Source organism: Sciurus carolinensis, chromosome 11 (assembly GCF_902686445.1).
Source record: "Sciurus carolinensis chromosome 11, mSciCar1.2, whole genome shotgun sequence".
In the NCBI taxonomy this organism is placed as follows: Eukaryota; Metazoa; Chordata; class Mammalia; order Rodentia; family Sciuridae; genus Sciurus; species Sciurus carolinensis.
In genome coordinates this window covers 74,826,512-74,847,670 of record NC_062223.1, presented here as the reverse complement: position 1 = coordinate 74,847,670, position 21,159 = coordinate 74,826,512, and the positions used below count along the sequence as shown (strand labels likewise).

General features: G+C 38.8%; 1 protein-coding gene across 1 annotated transcript in view; it reads right to left on the bottom strand.

The window, feature by feature from the left end:
• Nucleotides 1–21,159, bottom strand: part of Rnf121 (ring finger protein 121) — a 62,622-nt gene that overhangs the window by 4,045 nt on the left and 37,418 nt on the right. Inside the window, exons 4-6 of the mRNA XM_047515949.1 lie at nucleotides 13,772–13,926; nucleotides 11,521–11,628; nucleotides 8,083–8,203 (exon numbers count right to left, since the gene is read on the bottom strand). Of these exons, the coding sequence (XP_047371905.1) occupies nucleotides 8,083–8,203; nucleotides 11,521–11,628; nucleotides 13,772–13,926 (384 nt within the window). The remainder of the gene's footprint in view (nucleotides 1–8,082; nucleotides 8,204–11,520; nucleotides 11,629–13,771; nucleotides 13,927–21,159) is intronic.

Sequence of the window (21,159 nt, the reverse complement as noted above, 5' to 3'; positions counted from 1 at the left end):
CCCAATTTAGCAAGATTTTGTCTCAAAACAAAAATGTAAAAGAGCTGAGGGTAGCTCAATAGGAGAGGGCTTGCAAGAGGCCCGGGTTCAATCACCACACCACTAATAAAATGGTGAATAAGACATGGTGGCACATGTTCATAATCTCAGTGACTCAGGAGCCTGTGACAGGAGGATCATGAGTTCAAAGCCAACCTGGGAAACTTAGTGAGATCTGTCTCAAAATAAAAATAAAAAGGGCTGGGGATGTAGCTCAGTGGTAGACTGCCCCTTGGTTCAATCCCCATAACATAACATGAATAGTGAAATACTGGGGGTGACGTTGGTTTGGTGATAAGCGCATTCCCAGAAACTTCCAGCAACAGCAAAGGAGATTTAATTCTTTGAATCACGTTTGGCATCATGTCTCAAACTGATGCACCCTTTAACCCACTACTTTAAGGAATTTAAAGAAATAAATGGAAATGTAAAAAAGCTTCACACATAGATATTCATTTAAGCATTATTCATAATTAAAGAAACAAAGGGTTTGGCATTTCCTCAAAAAGTTAAACAAATGGGGGGTTAGAGCTCAGTGGGAGGGTGATTGCCTAGCACATGCAAGACTCTGGATTCAATCCCCAGTACTGAAAAAAAATAGTTAAACGGGATTATCATGTGACCTCACAATTCCATTCTTAGGTATATGTCCAAAAGAAATGAAAACAAGAACTAAATAGTGAATTAAATGTCAATGCCCATAGCAGCATTCATAACAGCCAAAAAGTGAACCAATCCAGTATTCAACAGATGAATGGATAAACATAATGTAGTGTATTCATATAATGGAATATGATTGAGGAACAAAAAGGCATGAAGTTCTGATACACACTACTCACCAATGAATCTTGAAAACATTATGCTAAGTGAAAGAAGCCAGAAGCCTAAGGACAAGACAAATATTATGATTTCCCCATATGCAATTATTTACAGTAGGCAGATTCACAGGGATAGAAAACAGATTAGAGGTAACCAAGAACTGGGTGCAGGAGGTAAAGGGGAGTTAGTACTTAATGAGCACTTAAATGTTTGTTTAGGGTGATGAAAAATTTGAGGTAGGCAATGATGAGTACCCAACATTGTGAATGTAATACCTTGAACTATACACTTAAAATAGTTAAAATGGGGGCTGGGGTTGTAGCTCAGTGGTAGAGCACTTGCCTAGCATGCATGAGGCACTGGGTTCGATCCTCAGTACCACATAAAAATAAATAAAATAAAGGTATTTTGGGGGCTGGGGTTGTGGCTCTGTGGTAGAGTGCTTGCCTCTCACATGTGAGTCACTGGGTTTGATCCTCAGCACCACAAAAAATAAACGCATAAAATAAAGGCATTGTGTCCATTTATACCTACAAAAAAATTTTTTTAAGTATTTTAAAATTTAAAAAAATAGTTAAAATGATGAATTTTATGTTTTATATCACAATATATACACAACTTCAGTTAGAGAAAAAAAAAAAAAAAAAAAAGAACAAGCAAAGAAATGGAAATGACTATAAATGACCAACAGACCAATAATAGCCTAAATAAATTATGGTACACACTCTAGGTACTAATAGGCAACTGACACTTAAGAAATAACATTAAATGAGGCCCTGGCTTTGTTCCGCAGTGCTGCAACAAACAAACAAAAAGGAAAATCCCCAAATAAACAAACGAGATACAGTACTGAGTGCTAAAAGCAGGGCATAAAATTGGATGCACAGTACGACTGGTACCATACTTAAAGACAAGGCCAAATCTGTACAAAGAAAAAAGACCAGAAGGAACAACATCAGAATGTTACACTGGTGATGTTTTGGTAGTGAAACTGTAATTTTTTATTTTTAATTGCAGTGCTAGGGGTAGAATCCAGGATGTTGCTATGCTAGGCTACACCTCTAGTCCTTTAACTATCCATAAATGTACAATTGAGTGGTATTAAGCATATTCACATTGCTGTGCATCTCCAGAACTTTTTCATCTTGCAAAACTGTAAAATGAATTTCTTTAAATGCCTCCTGAATTTATTACTACGAATTTTTCTATACCTGGGAGGTTGACTAATTGTACTTAGTTCTTTGCATTTTCTTAATTTGGGTTTTTTGTTTTTGTTTTTTTTTGTTGTTGTTTTTTTTTTTCTTTTGTTCTAAGCAACTGTCTCTAAAAAAGTTTAAGTTTTCCTTATTTCAAAACTGGTTGAGGGGGCTGGGGAAAATAGAACCAGAATCCAGATCCTCTGGCTCCTGCCCTAGATCCAACCACTCCACTGACATTTGCTGAATGCCAAAGAAAGACCAGCTACTCTGCTCCCTGAAAGCCAGTTATCTGATTTGTTTATCAAGAGTGCAAAAGGCAAATTGGGGATGTAGCTTAGGGGTAGATCACTTGCCTACTATGTACAAGGCCCTGGTTCTATCCCCTATACCGCCAGAAAAAGGAAAAGAAAATGCAAAAGGCAATTGAAAGGTTAGCTAGAATTAAGAGAGCTGTGCCAAGACCTGTGTAGTCTACAAACTGTGCAACTCTCAAAAGCTAAAATCTTGGAATGTTAACATGTGGGGCACCTCAGAGATCCATTTCTCCAAAGTTCAAAGGGCTCTGGACCCTATCCAAGGCCCTATGGGCAGTTAGTGATAGCTGATTTATTCCTCAGGAAAGACACACTAGCATCAACTAAGAATGGAAGGTGGGATTTTCCCAGGAAAAATCTGTCCTAGTCTGGGAATACAAGAGGTGCATCACAAAATGTTTGCATGCATATGTGTGTGTGTTTACTTGCTTCCTGAATAAAGAAATGAACAAATGAGGCATGGAATTAAAAGAATGTTAAAGAAAAGCCTTTTCTGGAATGTCTTCTGGCTTAGAATTCCTACATACATCAACTGAGCAGAAATAAGACAGACCAGTGTTTGGGTTCAGTCCTACCACTGAGTCCCTATACAATCATGTGTAGCAAAGAAACAGGGCCATTCATTCTGACCCATGGCCTCTGGGAGTAAAAGAATTAGGTACATCCCAACTGAGGAGGTAGGTTGCAGTTCTGAGAAGAGTTTTACCTCAGTTCATACCAGAGTTCTACCTCCAGGATACTGGGACAAAGGAAGAAAGGGCAAAGGGAACTTGGATAAGGCACTGACAGTAAAAGGAAAGTACAGAAAAATATCTGTTAGGACCCTGGTACCCAGAGGTACCATGAGGGGAACAGGAACACAGGGTAAAATCCTCCCAACCATTTCAACAAACTTATCAGCTAAACCTGTCAAGCCAGGAAGTCCCCAGCAATCCCATAGTTAAAGAAACCACATAGGATGAGCTTGGATGGGGAGGCACTGATGTCAAGCTGGGCAAGTACAGGGAGCGAGGCAGATTTTAGTTTAACTCAAGAGCCTGATCCTTCAGTGCTCAAGGGTACATGTAGTACAGCAGGATTAGGCAGATCTAATTTTAATCTCCTGTCACTATCTTGGTAACCTTGAATAAGATGCCCAAACTCCTTCTTTTTTCCATTAAAATATAATGAATACCTACTAAGTAACAGTCATAGGATTAGGTTCTTGGAATATAAGGCTGGAAAAACACAGACCTGGCCTCAGTCTTCATGGAATCTAGTTAAGGGAGAATGACATTCAAAAATAAATATAAACTATATAAAATAAGAACAAGTTATAAACATGAAAGGGTACAACATGATCAGACTCAAATTTTTTAACATATCCATCTGACTTCAGTGGAAGACTGGGTTGGCGATAAGACCAACATGGATTCAGAGAAACCAGCTAGGAGACTATTACAAATTCTTTAAAGGCAACAGATGATGGCACCTGTGCCAAGATCACAGCTTAGGCTAATTTGGTGGCAGTGAAAACTGAGATGTCAAATAGCTGAATAATAAAAGTCTGGAGCTCAACAAAGAGTGTTGGGCTAAAGATCTGAAAACCATAGAAAGAGAAAAGGGAAATACCTAGGCGAATGGTAAAGAAGATGGCTTGAACTATCATGCTAAGTGAAGTAAGTCAATCCCAAAAAACCAGATGCTAACTCACAATAATTGAGGGGTGGGGGAGTGAGGAGACTAGAAGTTCACTGGATTAGACAAAGGGGAATGAACAGAATGGAGAGGGATGAGAATAGGAAAGAATGTATCCGACATAACATTCCTATGTTCATATATGAGTACATGACCAGTGTTATCTCCACATCATGTTCAACCACAAGATTGGAAAGTTATATTCCAAGTATGTATGATTTTAAAATATATTCTATTGTCATGTATAACGAAAAAGAACAAATTGGAAAAAAGGATGGCTCAGGTTTGAGCTCAGAGGAACAAATAAAATTTAAAGGGAAAGGAAAGTTGGCAAAGGAAAATGAGAAATATCAAAAGTAAAGAAAACCAAGGCAGAATAAAGTTACCAAAGTCAAGGGGGAAAGCTGCTTAAGAAAGGAATAGTTGAGTCAACTGTACCATTAGCTAAGGAGAAGTCCACACAGCACTAATGGCACAGTCATCAGTAACCTGAGTAAAAGTTCTTTTCAAAGCAGGGTATGAGCAGAGGCCATGTTAAAATGGGCTACAGATGAATGAAAGGTGATCAAACAGAGACAGGAACTTTTTTTTCTTTCCCAGTACTGGGGATTGAACCCACAGACACTCTATAACTGAGCTACATCTCTATCCCTTTTTCTTTTTTTATTTGAGACAAGGTCTCACAGTTCCAGGCAGGCCCCAACTGGTGATCCTGTTGCTTCAATCTCCCAAGTCATTGGGATTACAAGTATGTGCAGCCATGGCTGGCTAAGACAGGAACTTTCTACAAGTGTAGCTGTGAATGATAGGAAATAAGTCAGTAGACAAAGGAGAAAGTGGGTTAAGGAAAGGATTTTTTTAAATTAAAAGAATGTTTAAAAGGTTAATGGGTAGAGTTAAGCTGGTAGAGATCAGAGAGGGAAAGAAACTTGCTCAAGTGTACTCAAGTGTATATAGCCAATTAGATTAGAATTTGAAACTGGGGGTGTCAGACTCCAAACCCCTAGCTCTTTCTATCACTTCAAGTAGTGATGATGAGTAGGCAGTTATTCTTATTGTGATATAAATTCCCAGGAGGTAAATCGAAGGCACAGCAACTTGTTCAGAACAAAGTGTGAGGGAGGACACATGGCCCAATGCAGCACAAAATATGTGCCACTCCCTTGCCTTCTCAATAACTCTTTCAGAGGAAGAAGTCCCAGAAACAGGCTTATTTCACAATCCTCTACCCTCCACCCCAGCATGACTTTTGTTATAAATGGAAATGGTACTTACTAGCTGTCACAAGCTTATGATTTCACAGTGACCAGATGGAAAGAACAGACTTCATCGAAGGTCCCCTGACTCAATTTAAAGAGTTACTTTAGTTCACATTACGGACTTTTACATGTGAGGCAAAATAAAGAGCTGTTCTACACTAAATAAGGTAATGTAGAATAGTAGAAGGGAATTGAGAATGCTTATGAACACAATTATAAAAACTCATGGTTTCATTTGTAGGAACACTGAAATTAATTAATAAAGGATCTCTTCAGGTCAAACCATTCCCAGAGACAGATGTGCTGCAGACCAATAGATAAATCAGATCTAGTTCCTAATCTTGGGGTCTGGTTGGGGGAACACCTACAAAATGAACTAAGACTCTCTGGCACAGGAGAATGTACAAAAAAGCCTATGTGACTGAAAATGTGCTTATGCATATACAAAGAAATGTTACTCAACCATAAAAAGAAGGAAATTCTAACATGTGCTACAACATGGAAATACCCTGAGGATATTATGTTAAGTGAAGTCAGTCAGTCATAAAAAAGCAAATACTATATTATTCCACTCATGTGAGGTGCCTAGAGTCAGATTCATAGAGACAGAAAGCAGAATGGTATGCCAAGGGCAAGGGTGGGGGAGTTAGCATGTGGCAGGAAAAGAATTTTGGTTTTGCAAGATGAAAAGAGTTCTGGAGGTTGAACATGGTTGTCACACACCTGCATTACCAGCTGCTCCAGAGGCTAAAGCAGGAGGATTACAAATTTAAGGCCAGCCCAGGCAACTTAGTGAGATCCTGTCTCAAAATAAAAAATAAAAAGTCCTGGGAATGTGTCTCAGTGGCAGAGTGCTCTGAGGTTTAATCCCTAGTAGTAGGGGGAAAAAAAGTTCTGCAGATTGATGGCAGTGATGGCTGCAGAATAATACACATCATTATAAATGTACCTAATGTCACTGAACTCTACACTTAAAAATGGTTATGATGGTAAATTTTATGTTAAGTGTATTTTATCACAATTAACAATGGCAGGAGCCCATGTGAAAAGAGACCACATCCAGATAGGAAACTAGAGAACAATTCAGGGCTTGGTCTCACTCTTAACAATGACTCAATCTCCCAATACTAATTCAGAGTCCCTCAAGAACTACCTTAATCCCTCCCAAGGGCATACTCCCAATGACCTAATGACCTTCCCTGGATCTGGCTTACTGAACGTCCTATAAGTTCAACACCATCATACTGAGTACAAGGCCACCTACATATAAATCCTTGGGGGACACACTCAAACTGTAGTAGCTGACTAAAAAATAATCTGATACACTCTGCCTTCAATTTGATCCAGTTTAGGAAAATAAAATTAGCTCCATTATACAGACAAAGTTTTGGCCTAAAATTGTACTTAATGAGTTACCCAAAGTGATGAAAATATTCCTCCTTGGAGTGGGTTTCTTTGTCTGGGGTGTGAGGGGATGAAACTAGGATGGGGAGCACTTCTAAGCTGTTTAAATAATTATAAAGAGAATGCATTATTTTTACACATAAAAAAACAATAAAAATATATTTTGTAAAATAAATTAGGGATGTGTACTTGGGTCTCTAAGATTGGCTCTTACTTCACCTATATTTTAAAGTTTGAAGCATCTTGCCATGGTCTGAACCTAGTCCTGTGGTATTTCCTCCTTTGCAAAAGTCACTATCATCCAAACAACTGCCAAGTCACAAACATCAACTCTAATAACCAACATTTTGTATTTTCCTTCAATCTCCAGAGTCAAACTATACCCAAGCCCTATCATACATACCTTCAAAATCTTTCTCAAACAGTTCACTTCTCTCCCTTTTCACTGTCTCCACCACAATCCAAGTCACCTTTATCTTGCCCAGATAACAGCAAAGGCCTCTTCAAGTGGTCCAAACATGTGTACCCCTCTCTAAATATGTTTTCTACCCAGGAGTCAGATGATCTTTGTTTAATGCAAGTCTGATCAAGTCATTCTCTATCTCAATCTCCCTGTGTCTTTAGTACAATAATTAAAACTGTTATTTAGCCAACAGGGTTTTTTCTTGTTCAGCTACTATTTCTCCACACACTTCTACCATACTCTCAGCTGAACAACCACTTTAGCCTTAGTTCCTGAAAAATGCCAACACTTCCCCCAAAACAGGACTCATACACATGCTATTTTCTCTACATGAGACACACTTTATCTACTTAACTCCTGCTTATTGTTCAAATCAGTTCAACAGACACTTCTTCAGGGAGGCTATCTTTAAGCCTTGAGAATAGGTCAAATGTGTCACTACTATATTTATTCACAGTATCATGAACCCTTCACAATTCTTTAAAGTTGTGATTGTATGCTTATTTGTGTGTGTGTTACTTTAATACCCATCTTTTCCACTAAAGACTAAACTTCACTTGCACAAGGACTTTTTTTTTATACTTTTGTAATTCTAGCACACAGCACAGTGTCCAGGTAGGTAGGAGGCACTAAAAAAGTATATGTTTCTAGTACTGCCAAAAAAGGTTTTTGTTGCATGATGTTACTGGGATGTTAATGATCTTAAAGTTAAAAATTTCAGGATATATCTGACATCTGGCTTTTCAAACTTTAAGGAAGGAATTTCCCTGTATACTACCCATGTCTTGAAGAATTTCATATGGCTTATCTTATCCCTTAGTGCTTTTCTCTATTCATCAAGCAAGACAGGCTAGTCAGAAAAATTTGGAAGTGATAGGAGACAGTATTAAAACCACAGGTAAACTCACCCCTATAGTAGATGCCATGTAGTCTGCACACATTTCTGCAAAGTCCCGCTCAAGAACTCCATAGTAGAGACCATAGAAGAGGAGAGAAATGCCAAAGTCCATGGCATCTTCTGGTTTAATCCTGTAAAGAATGCAACACAGTCAGTAAGGCCTGTCCTGAGATACAACTGCTTTGGATTACTACTTAGGGACTCAAGAGGAAGGGTCACTCAAAAGCTAGAGCCAAGTGTTGACAAATTATGACCAAATTCTGTTTGCTATCTATTTTTAATATGACCCACTGACATCTTTGAAAAAGTTAATTAGCACTGTGAGCTACAAAGACCAAGTCAGTGTATCCCTTCTTGCCCCCTTTCCTCACTCTGCTCCCAGGTCATGCTAGCCATGACAGCTGCCTATGGCTGGGGGCCTCTCTGTTGGCAATTGCTGGACACCAAATGTTGAAATTTCAGTGTAGAAGTTGGCAAATCACTGAGTTGCTTCACCTTAAGCCAGGTGCCCAAGTTGAAGTGGCTAAGTCCTTCAAAAGAAGGGCAGAACATGCCTGGATCTGGTGTCATAAGAGCAGAAACTGAAAATGATTCCAGTAGCCAAACATCCCCTGCCAGCCTCTTCTGAGACTGTTTCAACTAATGGCAACTGGGTATGTAGTATGCCCCACCTTCCACCTGAGATGTGCCTCAAACCCCTAGGCAAACAGGGTAATGGAAGGTAAGTGTTTTCTATCTTGGTATATATACTTACATAATTTTCTAGATTTTTGCCCATTGTCCCAAAGAAACTAAAATGTTTACTATTTGGCCCTTTACAGAAAAAGTTTGCCAAACACAGATTTAAAAAAAAAAAAAAAAAGATAAAATTAGTAAATATTTACAAACCAGTTACCATAAAAGTTTAGTTGCATCTAAACATATTCTGTATAATGTCATCAAAGTTAAATTTTGGTCCAATTCTATTTATCAAGAATAAAGATCTTCTTTATACTATTAGGAGGTTTCTTTTAATAATCCCAAAGACCAAAACTTTGCAACCCTGAGTCTATAAATGTTATGGAGAATTACCTTAAAATATGTGTACAAAGAACTACATGTACTCAGAGTTATAAATTATATTCATCATAGAAAGCTGAATTTGTTTATCAAACTTGTAACCCACTAAATAGATTCATGGATTTTACACCAATTACCATAATCAGCAGTATAAAAATGGTCAAGATTTTCAATTCTGTTTTCCTCTTTGTACAGGTTAAGCAAGTAAAAAGAACCAACTATAGAAAAAATACCTTTCAGCCAGGCATAGTGGTGGACTCCTGTAATCCCAGTGGTTCGGGAGGCTTAGGCAAGAGAATCGTGAGTTCAAAGCCAGCCTCAGCAAATCAGTGAGGCCCTAAACAACTTAGTGAGACCCTGTTTCTAACAAAATATAAAAAAAGGCTGGGGATGTAGCTCAGTGGTTAAGTGCCCCTGGGTTCAATTCCCAGTACCAAAAAAAAAAAAAAAAGAACCAGAAAAAGAAGAAATACCTTTCAAACAAATTCAGAATCTTTATTTGTTTACTTCATTTGTTTTTTTGACATAGGATCTCACTAAGTTGCCTAGGCTGGCCTTGAACTTGCAATCCTCCACCTCAGCCTCCCACATAGCTGGGACTACAGGTATGCACCACGGCATCCAACTATCTGAATTTTGACTTGTATTTTTAACCACACAGGTTAGGAAGATACCTGGAAATATCTTTGTTTTCTTTTGATGAGATGTGTTAGACTCTACAGTGATGAATTCCTCTAAAATTTTCTGGAGCCTGTTTATTCTTTCAGCCTGTATTATCCCTGGAAGAAAGGATTCCATGGGTGTCCTCTCACTATATAAAGTAATACTTATTTTTATTTATTCTAATATAAACTCCTTTTGGTTTCAAGGATAGTCCCACCTATAGTATACTGGGTCAGTGGACTTCCCATCCAGAACCTAAATTTGAATCCTAAATCCCCTTAGCTTCAATGTACTGTCCCAGGCTTGGGACTCCCTTTGATAAACAGCCCAGTTGTCATTACTTCATCTAGGAAACCACATTTCCACACTCTTTTGACCTAATAACTCACTGCCCACTCCAATTTCCAAACTAGGAATTTCATGGCTTCTGCCTCAACTGGGGGTGGGAAGACCTGTAAACTGATAGAGAGCTTTCAGAAAGCTTAGAACAAAATAAAGCAATAGGAAGAATCTCATCCCTAGAGATATACACAAGAAGTTACATAGCTGTGCTATCTGTGATAGTGGTACATTGAAAATAACATAGGTGTCCAAAAATGGCACAGGACTTAAATGTCCACAGGCTAATTTCTTAGAACTGCTTCCTCATAAGTCTGACAAAGGTGGAATGTCATCTGTAACAGACAATGCCACATGTGTATTAAACCTGACCTGTGATTGGTATACCGCATCTGGGATACTCTTGAAACTGGATGTGTTCTTGCGGGGATGGGGCTCACAGACCAAGGAGGTTCCCACATCCATCATTATTAATTGATTCCATCATACCTGAGCTCTGGGACTACTGTGAAGACTCCTGCAAACACTGTCCTGCTGGGTTTCCTATTTTGTATCCTTCTAAGTGGATTTGTTTCCAGGTGTGGCCAACTGTGGTCACATGAGTTCAACTGTCTAGCCCAAAGATTGGTAAACCTTTCTGTTAAGGGCCAGACAATGAATATTTTATGTTTTGCAGTCCATATGGTCTCTGTCACAACTATTCAACTCTAATGTTTCAGGCAAAAAAGCCATAGATGATAAGTAAATGAACTATGTATGACTGGAGCATGACTACATTCCAATCAAACTTTATTTTACAAAAGCAGTGGTGGGGTTGGGGTTGTGGCTCAGTGGTAGAGCGCTTGCCTAGCACATGGGAGGCACTGGGTTCAATCCTCAGTACCACATAAAAAAATAAATAAATAAAATAAAGGTATTGTGTCCATCTACAACTTAAAAAAAAAAAAAAAAAAAAAAAAGCAAGTGGTGGGTTGATTTGGTCCAAAGAATGTAGTCTGCCAGTCCCTGGTATAGTTGAATTCTTCAGGCAGAGTGGATATTCCAATAAGTAACATGTGGACAAGGAAAATTGTTCTTAGGGAATTATGGGTAACTGGTTATAATCATTATTAAGCTGACTTTTGCTATAATTTCCCACTAAAAGGCATATTTTTGGAAAATATAACCAAAGATTTGAGACTCTGACTTTTTGTATACAAATATTCCTTGCTTTCTGTCAGCACAATTACAAAAGGCCTGTCATCTCCCATCTCCCCACTGTACCCAAGTCTCCTATCCTGAGTGTCATGTTCCCTTTGTTAATAATCAAGACTTGCTACAGAAAGAAAGGACATCTCCAGCCACTCCTCCCCAAACATCAGCAAGACCAAAAGCAAAAGTTACTCACTTGAATAATAAGTTAAGACCAAAGAGGGTAAACATGACCGCCATGTAGCCAACGATGCCAGTGGCATAGCTGATTTTATAGATCAACAGGAACCATTTATAAACCAACCTGGAGAAAGGGAATAAAATACTTAGTAGAGTTGATGCAGAGACACTGGCCTCCAGGTCCATTAGACCACCAGAATTCCTTATTCTCATGTCAGTAGGGACATCAGGCTCTATTCTTAGGGCTTATTGAGCAACTTCAGTTACTGTTCAATGGTGTTCACTTCCTCAATTGTCAAAACATCTTCAGGGAACTACTGCTTTATATTTTCCTGGTCTAGGATCAAGCAAAGGAAAGAGATTCCTAAAAAGAAGTTTCAGTCTCAAAGAAAGGGACAGTTGACCTAAGACAGCTATGTCATCTCAAATTTAGGTTACTTGGGTGAGGAAGTAAGAACTAATAACTCTTAAATGATAACAGATGGGGAAGGCTAGTTGTTCTTGTCAGGAAAGAGAATTCAAGGAAAGATAAATCACTGATGGAATTAGCTGAGTACCTTTGTTAAGTCAAATCATCACTTTGAGATAAGTTTTACTTCTTTGTAAAATGGGGAAAAAACACATTGCTTTTCTGACCTCATTAACATAGCCTATTTCTTGGTATAATATACTCATTAAAAACTGAGTGAAGAAATGAGGATGTTTATAAATGTGCTTTGAAACTGTAGAGCACTAACAAATGTTAGTTATTATAAAAAATTTCCATATTACTGACATATTTTAAAAATCATTTCAGTTAGAAGTCAATGCTGTTTGTCAGTTGGTGGCTCTTAACATTTTGTTTTATTGCACTTGTTCTTTATATCACCCTATAAGAAGTAGCAATTATCCCATTTTTAGGGTTGAAGAATTCAAGGCTCAGGAAGGTGAGATCATAGTGCTAACAAATAACAGTGCTGGGAGTTCCAATCCATATCCATCTGGCTCCAAGGCCTGTACCCTTTAACAGTCCTAGAGAAGGGTCAGAGAGGGACTTCTAGAGAACCAACTTCACCTTGTACAATGAAACTCTGAAGACCAGAGAAAAGTGTGCAGTAAAGTGGAATGTAAGAAGCACAGAAAGAAGCAATTTGCAGCTTGGAAATCGGTTTAAGTCAGATGGTCCCAACTCTGCGGCTGGCCAGTTCCCCTGCTAGGCTGTCCTGGACCTGTGCACACCTCTCATAGCACTTACCAGATGCACTGCCACAGGTGCTTTCTCCTCCAATAAACCGAGTACTCCTTGAGGGCAGGGACCATGTCTTATCCAGTTCTGTATCCCCAGCGCTCAGTACAGGGCCTGGCACATAGCAGGTGCTTATTGAATGAATGAATGAGAAAAACTCTTTTTCTGTTGAGTAAATGTTAAATGACCTCACAAGCTGGTTGGGAGGATTAAACAAGAAATGCATTTGGATAAAGTACAAAGAAGTATACAGGTAGCAGCTCTTTGTAATCCAAAAAAGAAATACTGTTTATTGGAAAATTGCAAATTAGCTGATTCATTCATTCAACAAAAATTTATAGAGTAGGCTACTATGTGCCAGGACCTTTGGCAAGGCCTGGATATACAGTGACCAACAAAATGGATATGGTTCCTGATCTCATACATACAGTTCAGTGGTGGAGATAGATGCTCAATATAATATTTCATTATAAATTGTGATAAATCCTATGAAGGAATACTATAGGGCCTTATGAGAGAATATAATGGAAAAATCTAATTTAGAGATCAGAAGGGTTCAGAGAAAATAACATTTAAAATGAAATCATAAAGATTACCAGTACTTGTTTTTTTTTCATGGTACTAAGGATTGAACCCAATGGCACTCTGCCACTGAGCTACATCCCCAGTTTTTTTGTTTCTTTGTTTAATTTTTGAGACAGGGTCTTGCTAAGTTACCCAGGCTGGCCTTGAACTTGCAATCCTGCCTCAGCCTCCTGAGTAGCTGGGATTGCAGGCATGTGCCACCACCACACCCCACTATTTGCTCTTGATATAAAGAGACCTTGATATAACCATAAAGTAATCTAAGAAAATATCTGGGGTTTCTAATCTGAGACTAGGAGCATAGGTCTCCCAATCAGCTTGTTTTAGAGGGGCCCCACACCAAATTCTTTTGGTAGATAAAAACTGCAATTTTTTGTCTAAACCCATCTTCCTCCCATGCATTCTAGCACATTAACTTCAGGAAGCCCAAGCTCTTCCCCACTTTCTAAACTCTCACCTTGGAGTTGTCTGAACTAGAGGTTTTCGTGTGGCTCGGAAGGTAACAAAGGCTGTGACAGCAGAGAAGAAGATCCAGATCACTAGGAACCTCCACCAGTGCAGCTTCACTGTGAAATAGAGGGGAACAACCCACATCTGAAAGAGGGTCACCATCTGAAACACAAACACAAGCACTTCAGCTCTAGCCAGTTCCCTCTGCAACTCTACCTGCAAGTGCAAAAAGCTTGTTTTCTGTTTTAGCCTGATCCTAATTCCACATTTCCAATTTTGAATAAAGGCAACCCCATTAGTGATCAAAGTTAAAAACCTGGAACCATGTCTGCCTCCTCCCTTTCATCCCTCATTCAACTGTATCTTTTTTGTTTGTTTGTTTGTTTGTTTCAGTACCAGGGACTGAACTCAGGGACACTCAATCGCTGAGCCACATCCCCAACCCTATTTTGTATTTTATTTAGAGACAGGGTCTCACTGAGTTGCTTAGTGCCTCACTTTTGCTGAGGCTGACTTTGAACTCGAGATTCTCCTGCCTCAGCCTTCAGGTCGCTGGGATTACAGGAGTGCGCCACAGCCTGTATCTTGAATATGTTCTTTCCACTTGAGCTCTTGCTGTCTCTTGACTGGCTGAGATAGCACGAGCAACAACTTCTTTGTTAGTACCCACGTATCCAGTGAGGACAGAATGGAGGGGGAGATAACAGTGTAAGGGCATCTCTTATCACTCTCTATGCCTTTAAGTTAAATTGTTCCCCTGGGCTAAGATATCCTTCCCACCTTCCTTTTTGCCTGATAATATCACATCCAAGATATACAAAGAGTTTTCAGTCTCCTTTCCAGTCAGAATTAGTCATGACTTCTAGTTTCCCAAAAATATTTTCTTTTCCACAATCATTACAGTGCTTACCCAGATAATAAGGATGGTTTAGAATTCATTTGTACCTGAATATAAACTTAATGGCAATGACTTGGCCATATTCATTCATTTCCTTAAAGTTAGTAAACTGGCTGGCATACCATAGGCCCTCAATAAATTTGGATAAATAAATAAGAAGAAAATAAAACAAGATTGGAGTAAGACTTCCTAAGATTGAGACACACTTGTTTAAAGAGTGCCTTTTTAAATTTACCTTTCTTCAGAGGTTTACCTTATACTTATTAGCTCAAGCATTACAAATATATAGAATAATTCTAATTCTACAAGTTTGGAGTAATCTCCAATCTTTTGCTCTCCAATGCCTCCTAACTCCCTTCCCCAACTATCCTGTCACTCTTCTCAGGTGAGCAATAGATATTAAAAAAAAAAAAAGTACTTAATGGAGGTTTTCTTCCAAATAGAAGCCACCAAATAAAATGAAAAGGCATTAAAAATAAAAAATAAGTAAAGGAAAGTTATAAAAAAGTAGTAGTGTGTTTCCTGATGTTCCATAGTAAACTAAAAAGTATTTGTCCTTGGGGATTTCTAGACCAGTTAAATCCAAGTGAAATATAATGCAACTCACATAAGTCATTTAACAATTTTTACTAGTTATATTTGAAAAAAAACAAAAGAAACAGGTGATATTAATTTTAATATTATAGTTTACTTAACTCAGTATGTCCAAAATATTATAATTTCAACATGTACAAAATATTAAAGTTATTTTTTGGGGGCTGGGGAATGAACCTTGGGCCTTGAACACACTAAGGACAGTGCTCTATCTCTAAGCTATACCCACAGCCCCAAAATATTAAACTTATCAAAGAAATATTTTACTTTTTTATACTTTTAAATCTGATGTATATTTCATATTTACAATACACTTCAAGTACTCAACAGCTAGGTGTGACTAGGTGGCGAATGCTGGATGGTGCAGCGTACAGCTTCTTTTGGGTTTGGTTGTCTGTAGTTATCATTCCCTCACATATTGCTTCTGTAGCAAGAAAATGCCTGAGTTTTTAAAGCTATTTTACAGATAAAAAGAAAAGGGGGGAAAAAGGTAAGAAAAGAATGGTGAGCAGAACCACTTTGCTTTAGAGTTTCCCATTCTGTGGGTCAAAGGGTGCTGACTGCTGGTCAGTGAGCCATGCAAGCCACAGTAACAATTCTGCATCGGAACCCACAACTGTTCCTTCAAATGAAGCACTCTAGAATATTCTGGTCTTATATAAAAAGTATGGATGCACTAAGATCCAAGTGGCTTTCTAGGAGACACTGGGAAGAAACTAGGAAAATATGTCAGAACAACCAACTACAGATAACTAGGGGGACAAGCAACGAGAATCATGTTTCTAAAAGGGAGGAGGAGGGTCTTTGTTGTTCACATTGTTTGCTTAAACAGGTTCATGGAGCTGTTAACTAGACAGTAGGCCCAGAGACTAGAGAAGAATTAAGTCACATTAAGAACTAAGTCTGGTTACATTTGTCCTGAGAAAGAACAGAAATTCCTGGTCCTCTACCAGCTTTTATAAAAAATGGCCTGCCTCTAATAGCCTTTTCCACATTGCCCATCAGTTATCTACAGCATGTTCTAAGGGGGCATCTGAGGTCAAGATAATTTTCTCCACACAAGCTGCAGCTCTATACGTTTTAGGTGAGGTGAGAGGCAAAAAACCTAGATTATATTCTGAGTTGGACAAAGACATAATTAGGAGTTAAGTCTGGGTATTGGTACAAAAGGAATAAAAAATCTTGCCTTATTTTTAAACTATCAGGCTTGAAATTTAAGGGTGAAAAAGTCACTCAAATCACAAATCAAAGAGAGAGAAAGAAAATAGGAGAGGAGGAGAAAGACAGGGAAAGAGAGGAGAGAGGTAGAGAAGGAAAGAGGAATTTAGAGATGGAATTAAGCTCCTTGAAGCCAGATGGCCAGTGGTTGAAACCAGCAGACCTGAATTCTAGTTCTGTTCTGTCTCCAATTCATCAGGTACCCCAAGGAGGTCCTCTCCCCTTGAAGGAAGGGTTTTTAGCTTGATTCTCAAACCCCTTAAAGTTCTAACATCTGAAAGTACTGTTAAGCAGCCCTGTATATTAGACTTCCTGGGAAAGTGGAGACATAATATTTACTGGCATTTTGTCTAGTAAATAAGTTTAAACTTCATTAAGAAAGGCATTTTTAAAGGCAAAGGCAGGCACTCTGGTGCCACCTGGTGGCGATGCTCATGTAGACACATTTGGTTCAACAGTTCATTTAAACGCTTGCAAGCACAAAATAATGGGACGCCTTGCCCTGACATCTCTTTCGAGGACTAGGGTGATGGGACATAAACACATGAATGAGGCAGTCATGCAAAGCATCAAATACTGACATGGGAGTTCAAAGGAGAGAGGCAGCAGAATGTGCAGGAACCTAGTGAATCAGGGAAGATTTTCCAGAAGTGGCAGAGTTCTAGTTGGTTCTGAAGGAGGCCTGGATTTGGGCAGGTGGAGAGAGAAAACAAAAGCTATTTCTACTTTCTCTGAATCTGAAAATATGAAGTTGAAACTAAAGACAAGCCTGAAACCAATTCAGATTCATGCAGCAAACATTTAGTGGGGGATGATCCCAGCTTTTCTGATAGATGATAAAAATTAGCAACATCCCACTTACCGCTCCACAAAGCTCAACAGCACAGAAGATGAAATTAGATGCTAACAGTAAGAGCTTGTTCATATTTGATGGGACTGCCTTTTGATTTAAGTTGAGAGGGTACCATCACCAGAATGTATATTGGTAAAGATGAAATTGACACCTCATAATTATTTCTAATCCATGTGAAGAAAGACAATTTTCAGATCCATTTAATCTTAGAGGAACTAGAATTCATAAAATGAGTTTCCTGGGCACACACTGCCTTGCAAGTCTTTCCTAGCATGTAACTTTCAGAATTCTCATCTCATCACCTCTACATCTCCCCATGTTGTAGGCAGAGATCACCTACCATGGTTGAAAAGGAATATTGTGAATAAAATGAAAACTATAAGTCCATGTAACAGAATTAAGAAAGAGACAGTTAACAGAACAATCGACTTGAAAAATGCTGAAAAATGAACTGAGGTCACTTAGAGAAAGTGTCTATAATGTGTTCTGTGGCATTGCTCTGTATTTTCATGAACAGTTTGGATGAAGAACCTGCTTACCAAATTTTGGACAGCACAAAGTTTAGGATGGGAGAGGGTGGGGGTAGGAGAGAGGGAGTAAACACAGAAATAAAAGAAATAAGCCTAAAAATGAATAAAGTTTATTTCCAGTCTTCCAGCTCCAACATTCAAAGAGAAAATAAAGAACCAAAATCACGTGATGAAACCTAACTGCCCACCCAAGTACAGAATAGGGAAAGAGTGACTTAATAGCAGCTCATATGAAACAGATCTAGTGGTTTCAGTTGTCCACAAACTGCAACAGAGTATATGCCAAAAGCGCCACTGCCAAAAAAGCCAAGATAACCTTAGGCTGCTTAAGAAAACATCCAAAATAAAGGAGGCAGCAGATCTACTGTTCTCTGTTTTGTCCAAGCATCCAGGGGCCCTGGAATCAGGTCTTAGGACTACACTGTACAAAGAAAACTGACAAATAAGCATAGCCATAAAAGGTTGCCAGGATAGCAAACATCTGAAAACCATAAGAAACAGTTGAAGGGACTGGAATATTAGGCCTGGAGACAACTATGGGAAGGCCTGGCTATTGCCTTCAGATATCTGGAAAACACTACATAACCAGAAAGTAGACATATTCAGTGTAATTTCTATGACCTAGTAAAACCCTACACATTGCTGGAATACTCTACAAGGCAGAAACATAATTAGCAATTTCTTCCAACTGTACCCCTAGCAAATGGTCATCCATATCACCCAAGACAGGCCATTCCATTGTTAATATATGTGCTAGATAATTCTTCCCTGATACTGACCTGAAATATCTGCCTTTGTGTCCCTTCTCCCCCAGGATCCAGAGAAGCACAGAGTAAATTTATTCCCTAAATCTTGGCACTTCTCTTCTAATACCTAGAACTATGGCTTCTTTCCCAAGTCTCATTGTCAGGCAAGAGTCAATAAAGCAGTCAATTAAAAGCACTTACTGGACACTATGCTAAGGCCTGGGGAATTCAGAAATAAAAAACAAAACCTCCCCAAGATCTTAAGTCTGCTGGGGAGAAACAAGTAACTATAATTTAGCAATCTAAGTTCTATAATGTAAGCTCTGGTGGCCAAGACAGTAAAAGAGCAGAAGCACTTCACCCAAAGTGGGGGAATCAAGAAAAGCTTCCTGAAGGAGGTATCCTTCAGTCTCTGTCTTGATGGTCTAGTAGGTCCAGGTGCAAAAGGGAACATAAGTGTTTCAGGATGAAGAAACAAGGTATGCTGGAGAAAGTACAACCAGTCTTTTGGAGAAAGGTGAGAAATAGGCCTAAAGAGGTACACAAGGCTTAGAGGAGGCTGACATATGTCATAGCTAGAAGTTTTTACTACGGTTAAGGATTAAAGTTCGTTTCTTTCTCACAGAAAGTGAATTACATCGCTTTCCCATCTTAGTCAGCAGTCACTAGCAACATCCTAATAATCATTTTAGAGTCTTGGTCTGAGAAGAATCTAGTACTTTTGAGATTTCCAGGTAGGAGATTTTGCCACTCATCCATTCCAGAAGGGAACAGCAGTTCGGGGCGGGGGGTGGGGATCTGAAAAGACACTATTTTGGGTGGCAGAAGAGATGATGAAAGTTTCTCCTTGGAGATCTTTTAAAAATAGAACAGATACTTTTCCAGGCACAAACTCATCCCTTCCCCTAACATCCCTGAGGGAGCTAAAAATTAAGTAATATTAGACTCTGGATAGATGATGAAAACTAAGCTACAGGGAAGTCAAAAAAGAAGCTTGGCCTGGGTGGCCTGGGTTAGGGTTCCAATCCTTCTGTATCTCAAGCTGCCTCCCTGCCATCCTTTACTACATTTGTGGAGGAACCCTGAAAAGGAGGAGGTAAGATGATGAGGAGTAAAGCACAGTTTGTGAAAGTACATGAGAGCCAAGAAAAGGACTTAGGCTAGTCACCAAAGAAGGACACTCAGGCCAGGCATGGTGGCACATCCCTGTAATCCCAGAGGCTTGGGAGGCTGAGGTAGGAGGATCACGAGTTCAAAGCCAGCCTCAGCAACTCAGCAAGACCCTATCTCTAAATAAAAATATAAAAAAGGGCTGGGGATAAGTGTCCCTGGGTACAATCCTCATACCCGCCCTCCAAAAAAGAGAAAGAAAGAAAAGAAAAGAAAAGAAAAGAAAAGAAAAGAAAAGAAAAGAAAAGAAAAGACGGGAAGGAAACTCAGGAGAGCTAAAAACAGAACAACCAATAATTTCCTGAAGCTTTTAAGAAATGTTGGTTTTAGGTCCAGTTCTCCAATTTAATAGTCATGTGCTCCCAGCAAATTACTTCAGGATTTTGAATTATGGTTTATCTTATATTATAGATTTTTCCTACAGAGGAAAGTACTTTTAAAAATCATCAACAGATTTGAACTGTGATTTAAGGTGTTACTGTTGTTGCTGGAATGGAGTCTAAAATTTAGATAGAGAAAACAGTAGGAACTTGTGCTCCAAATAACAATTAATTTAGACTAATTTTTTTCTTCTGTTAATGTAAAGATTGGACTTAAACTCCTAAGTTACAGAAAGTAGACATACCTGAGAACTCCTAAGTATACAATCAGTGGGCAGGCATCCCTGCTACAACAGGTCCTAGAGTCTAGGACAGTGCTTTTTATCAGGGGTGAATTTGATTCCCAGGGACAGATGGCAATGTCTAGAGATATATTTGGTTGTTACAATTCAGGGAAGGATGCTACAGAGTATCTAGTGATGAGAAGCCAGGAGGCTGTTGTACAGCCTATGATGCACAGGACAGTCCTCCTTTCAAAAACAAAGAATTTTTTGTCCAAAATGTCAATAGTCTCCCTGTTAAGAAACCCTCCTCTAGAAGAGTAGACCTAATATTTTTCCATTCAGGGGTCAGGGGTACCCCCTAAGAGACTGAGCAGTCAACCTGCACTTGTGAAGAACAAACAAATTTACTCAGTTTGAAAGAAACACAAGCTTGATCAATTAATTCCATCTTTTCTTGGCATGCCATAACAAGCATTTCTTTGAAAGTTCTTATGGCTAATCTCAAATAGTTCATGTTTCTGCTACTCAACAAGAATCCTGGGGTGGTGTTGTGGCTCAGTGATAGAGTGCTTACCTAGCATGCATGAGGCACTGGGTTCAATCCTCAGCACCACATACAAATAAAAATAAACAAATAAAATGAAGGTGTTGCGTCCATCTACATCTAAAAAAAATATTTTAAACAAAAAACAAACAAACAAAAAAACCCAAAAAACCCAATCCTACTGCCTTTCTTTTACACAACATTCTCTGGGGATTTGTTTTGATTATATTTTATTCTC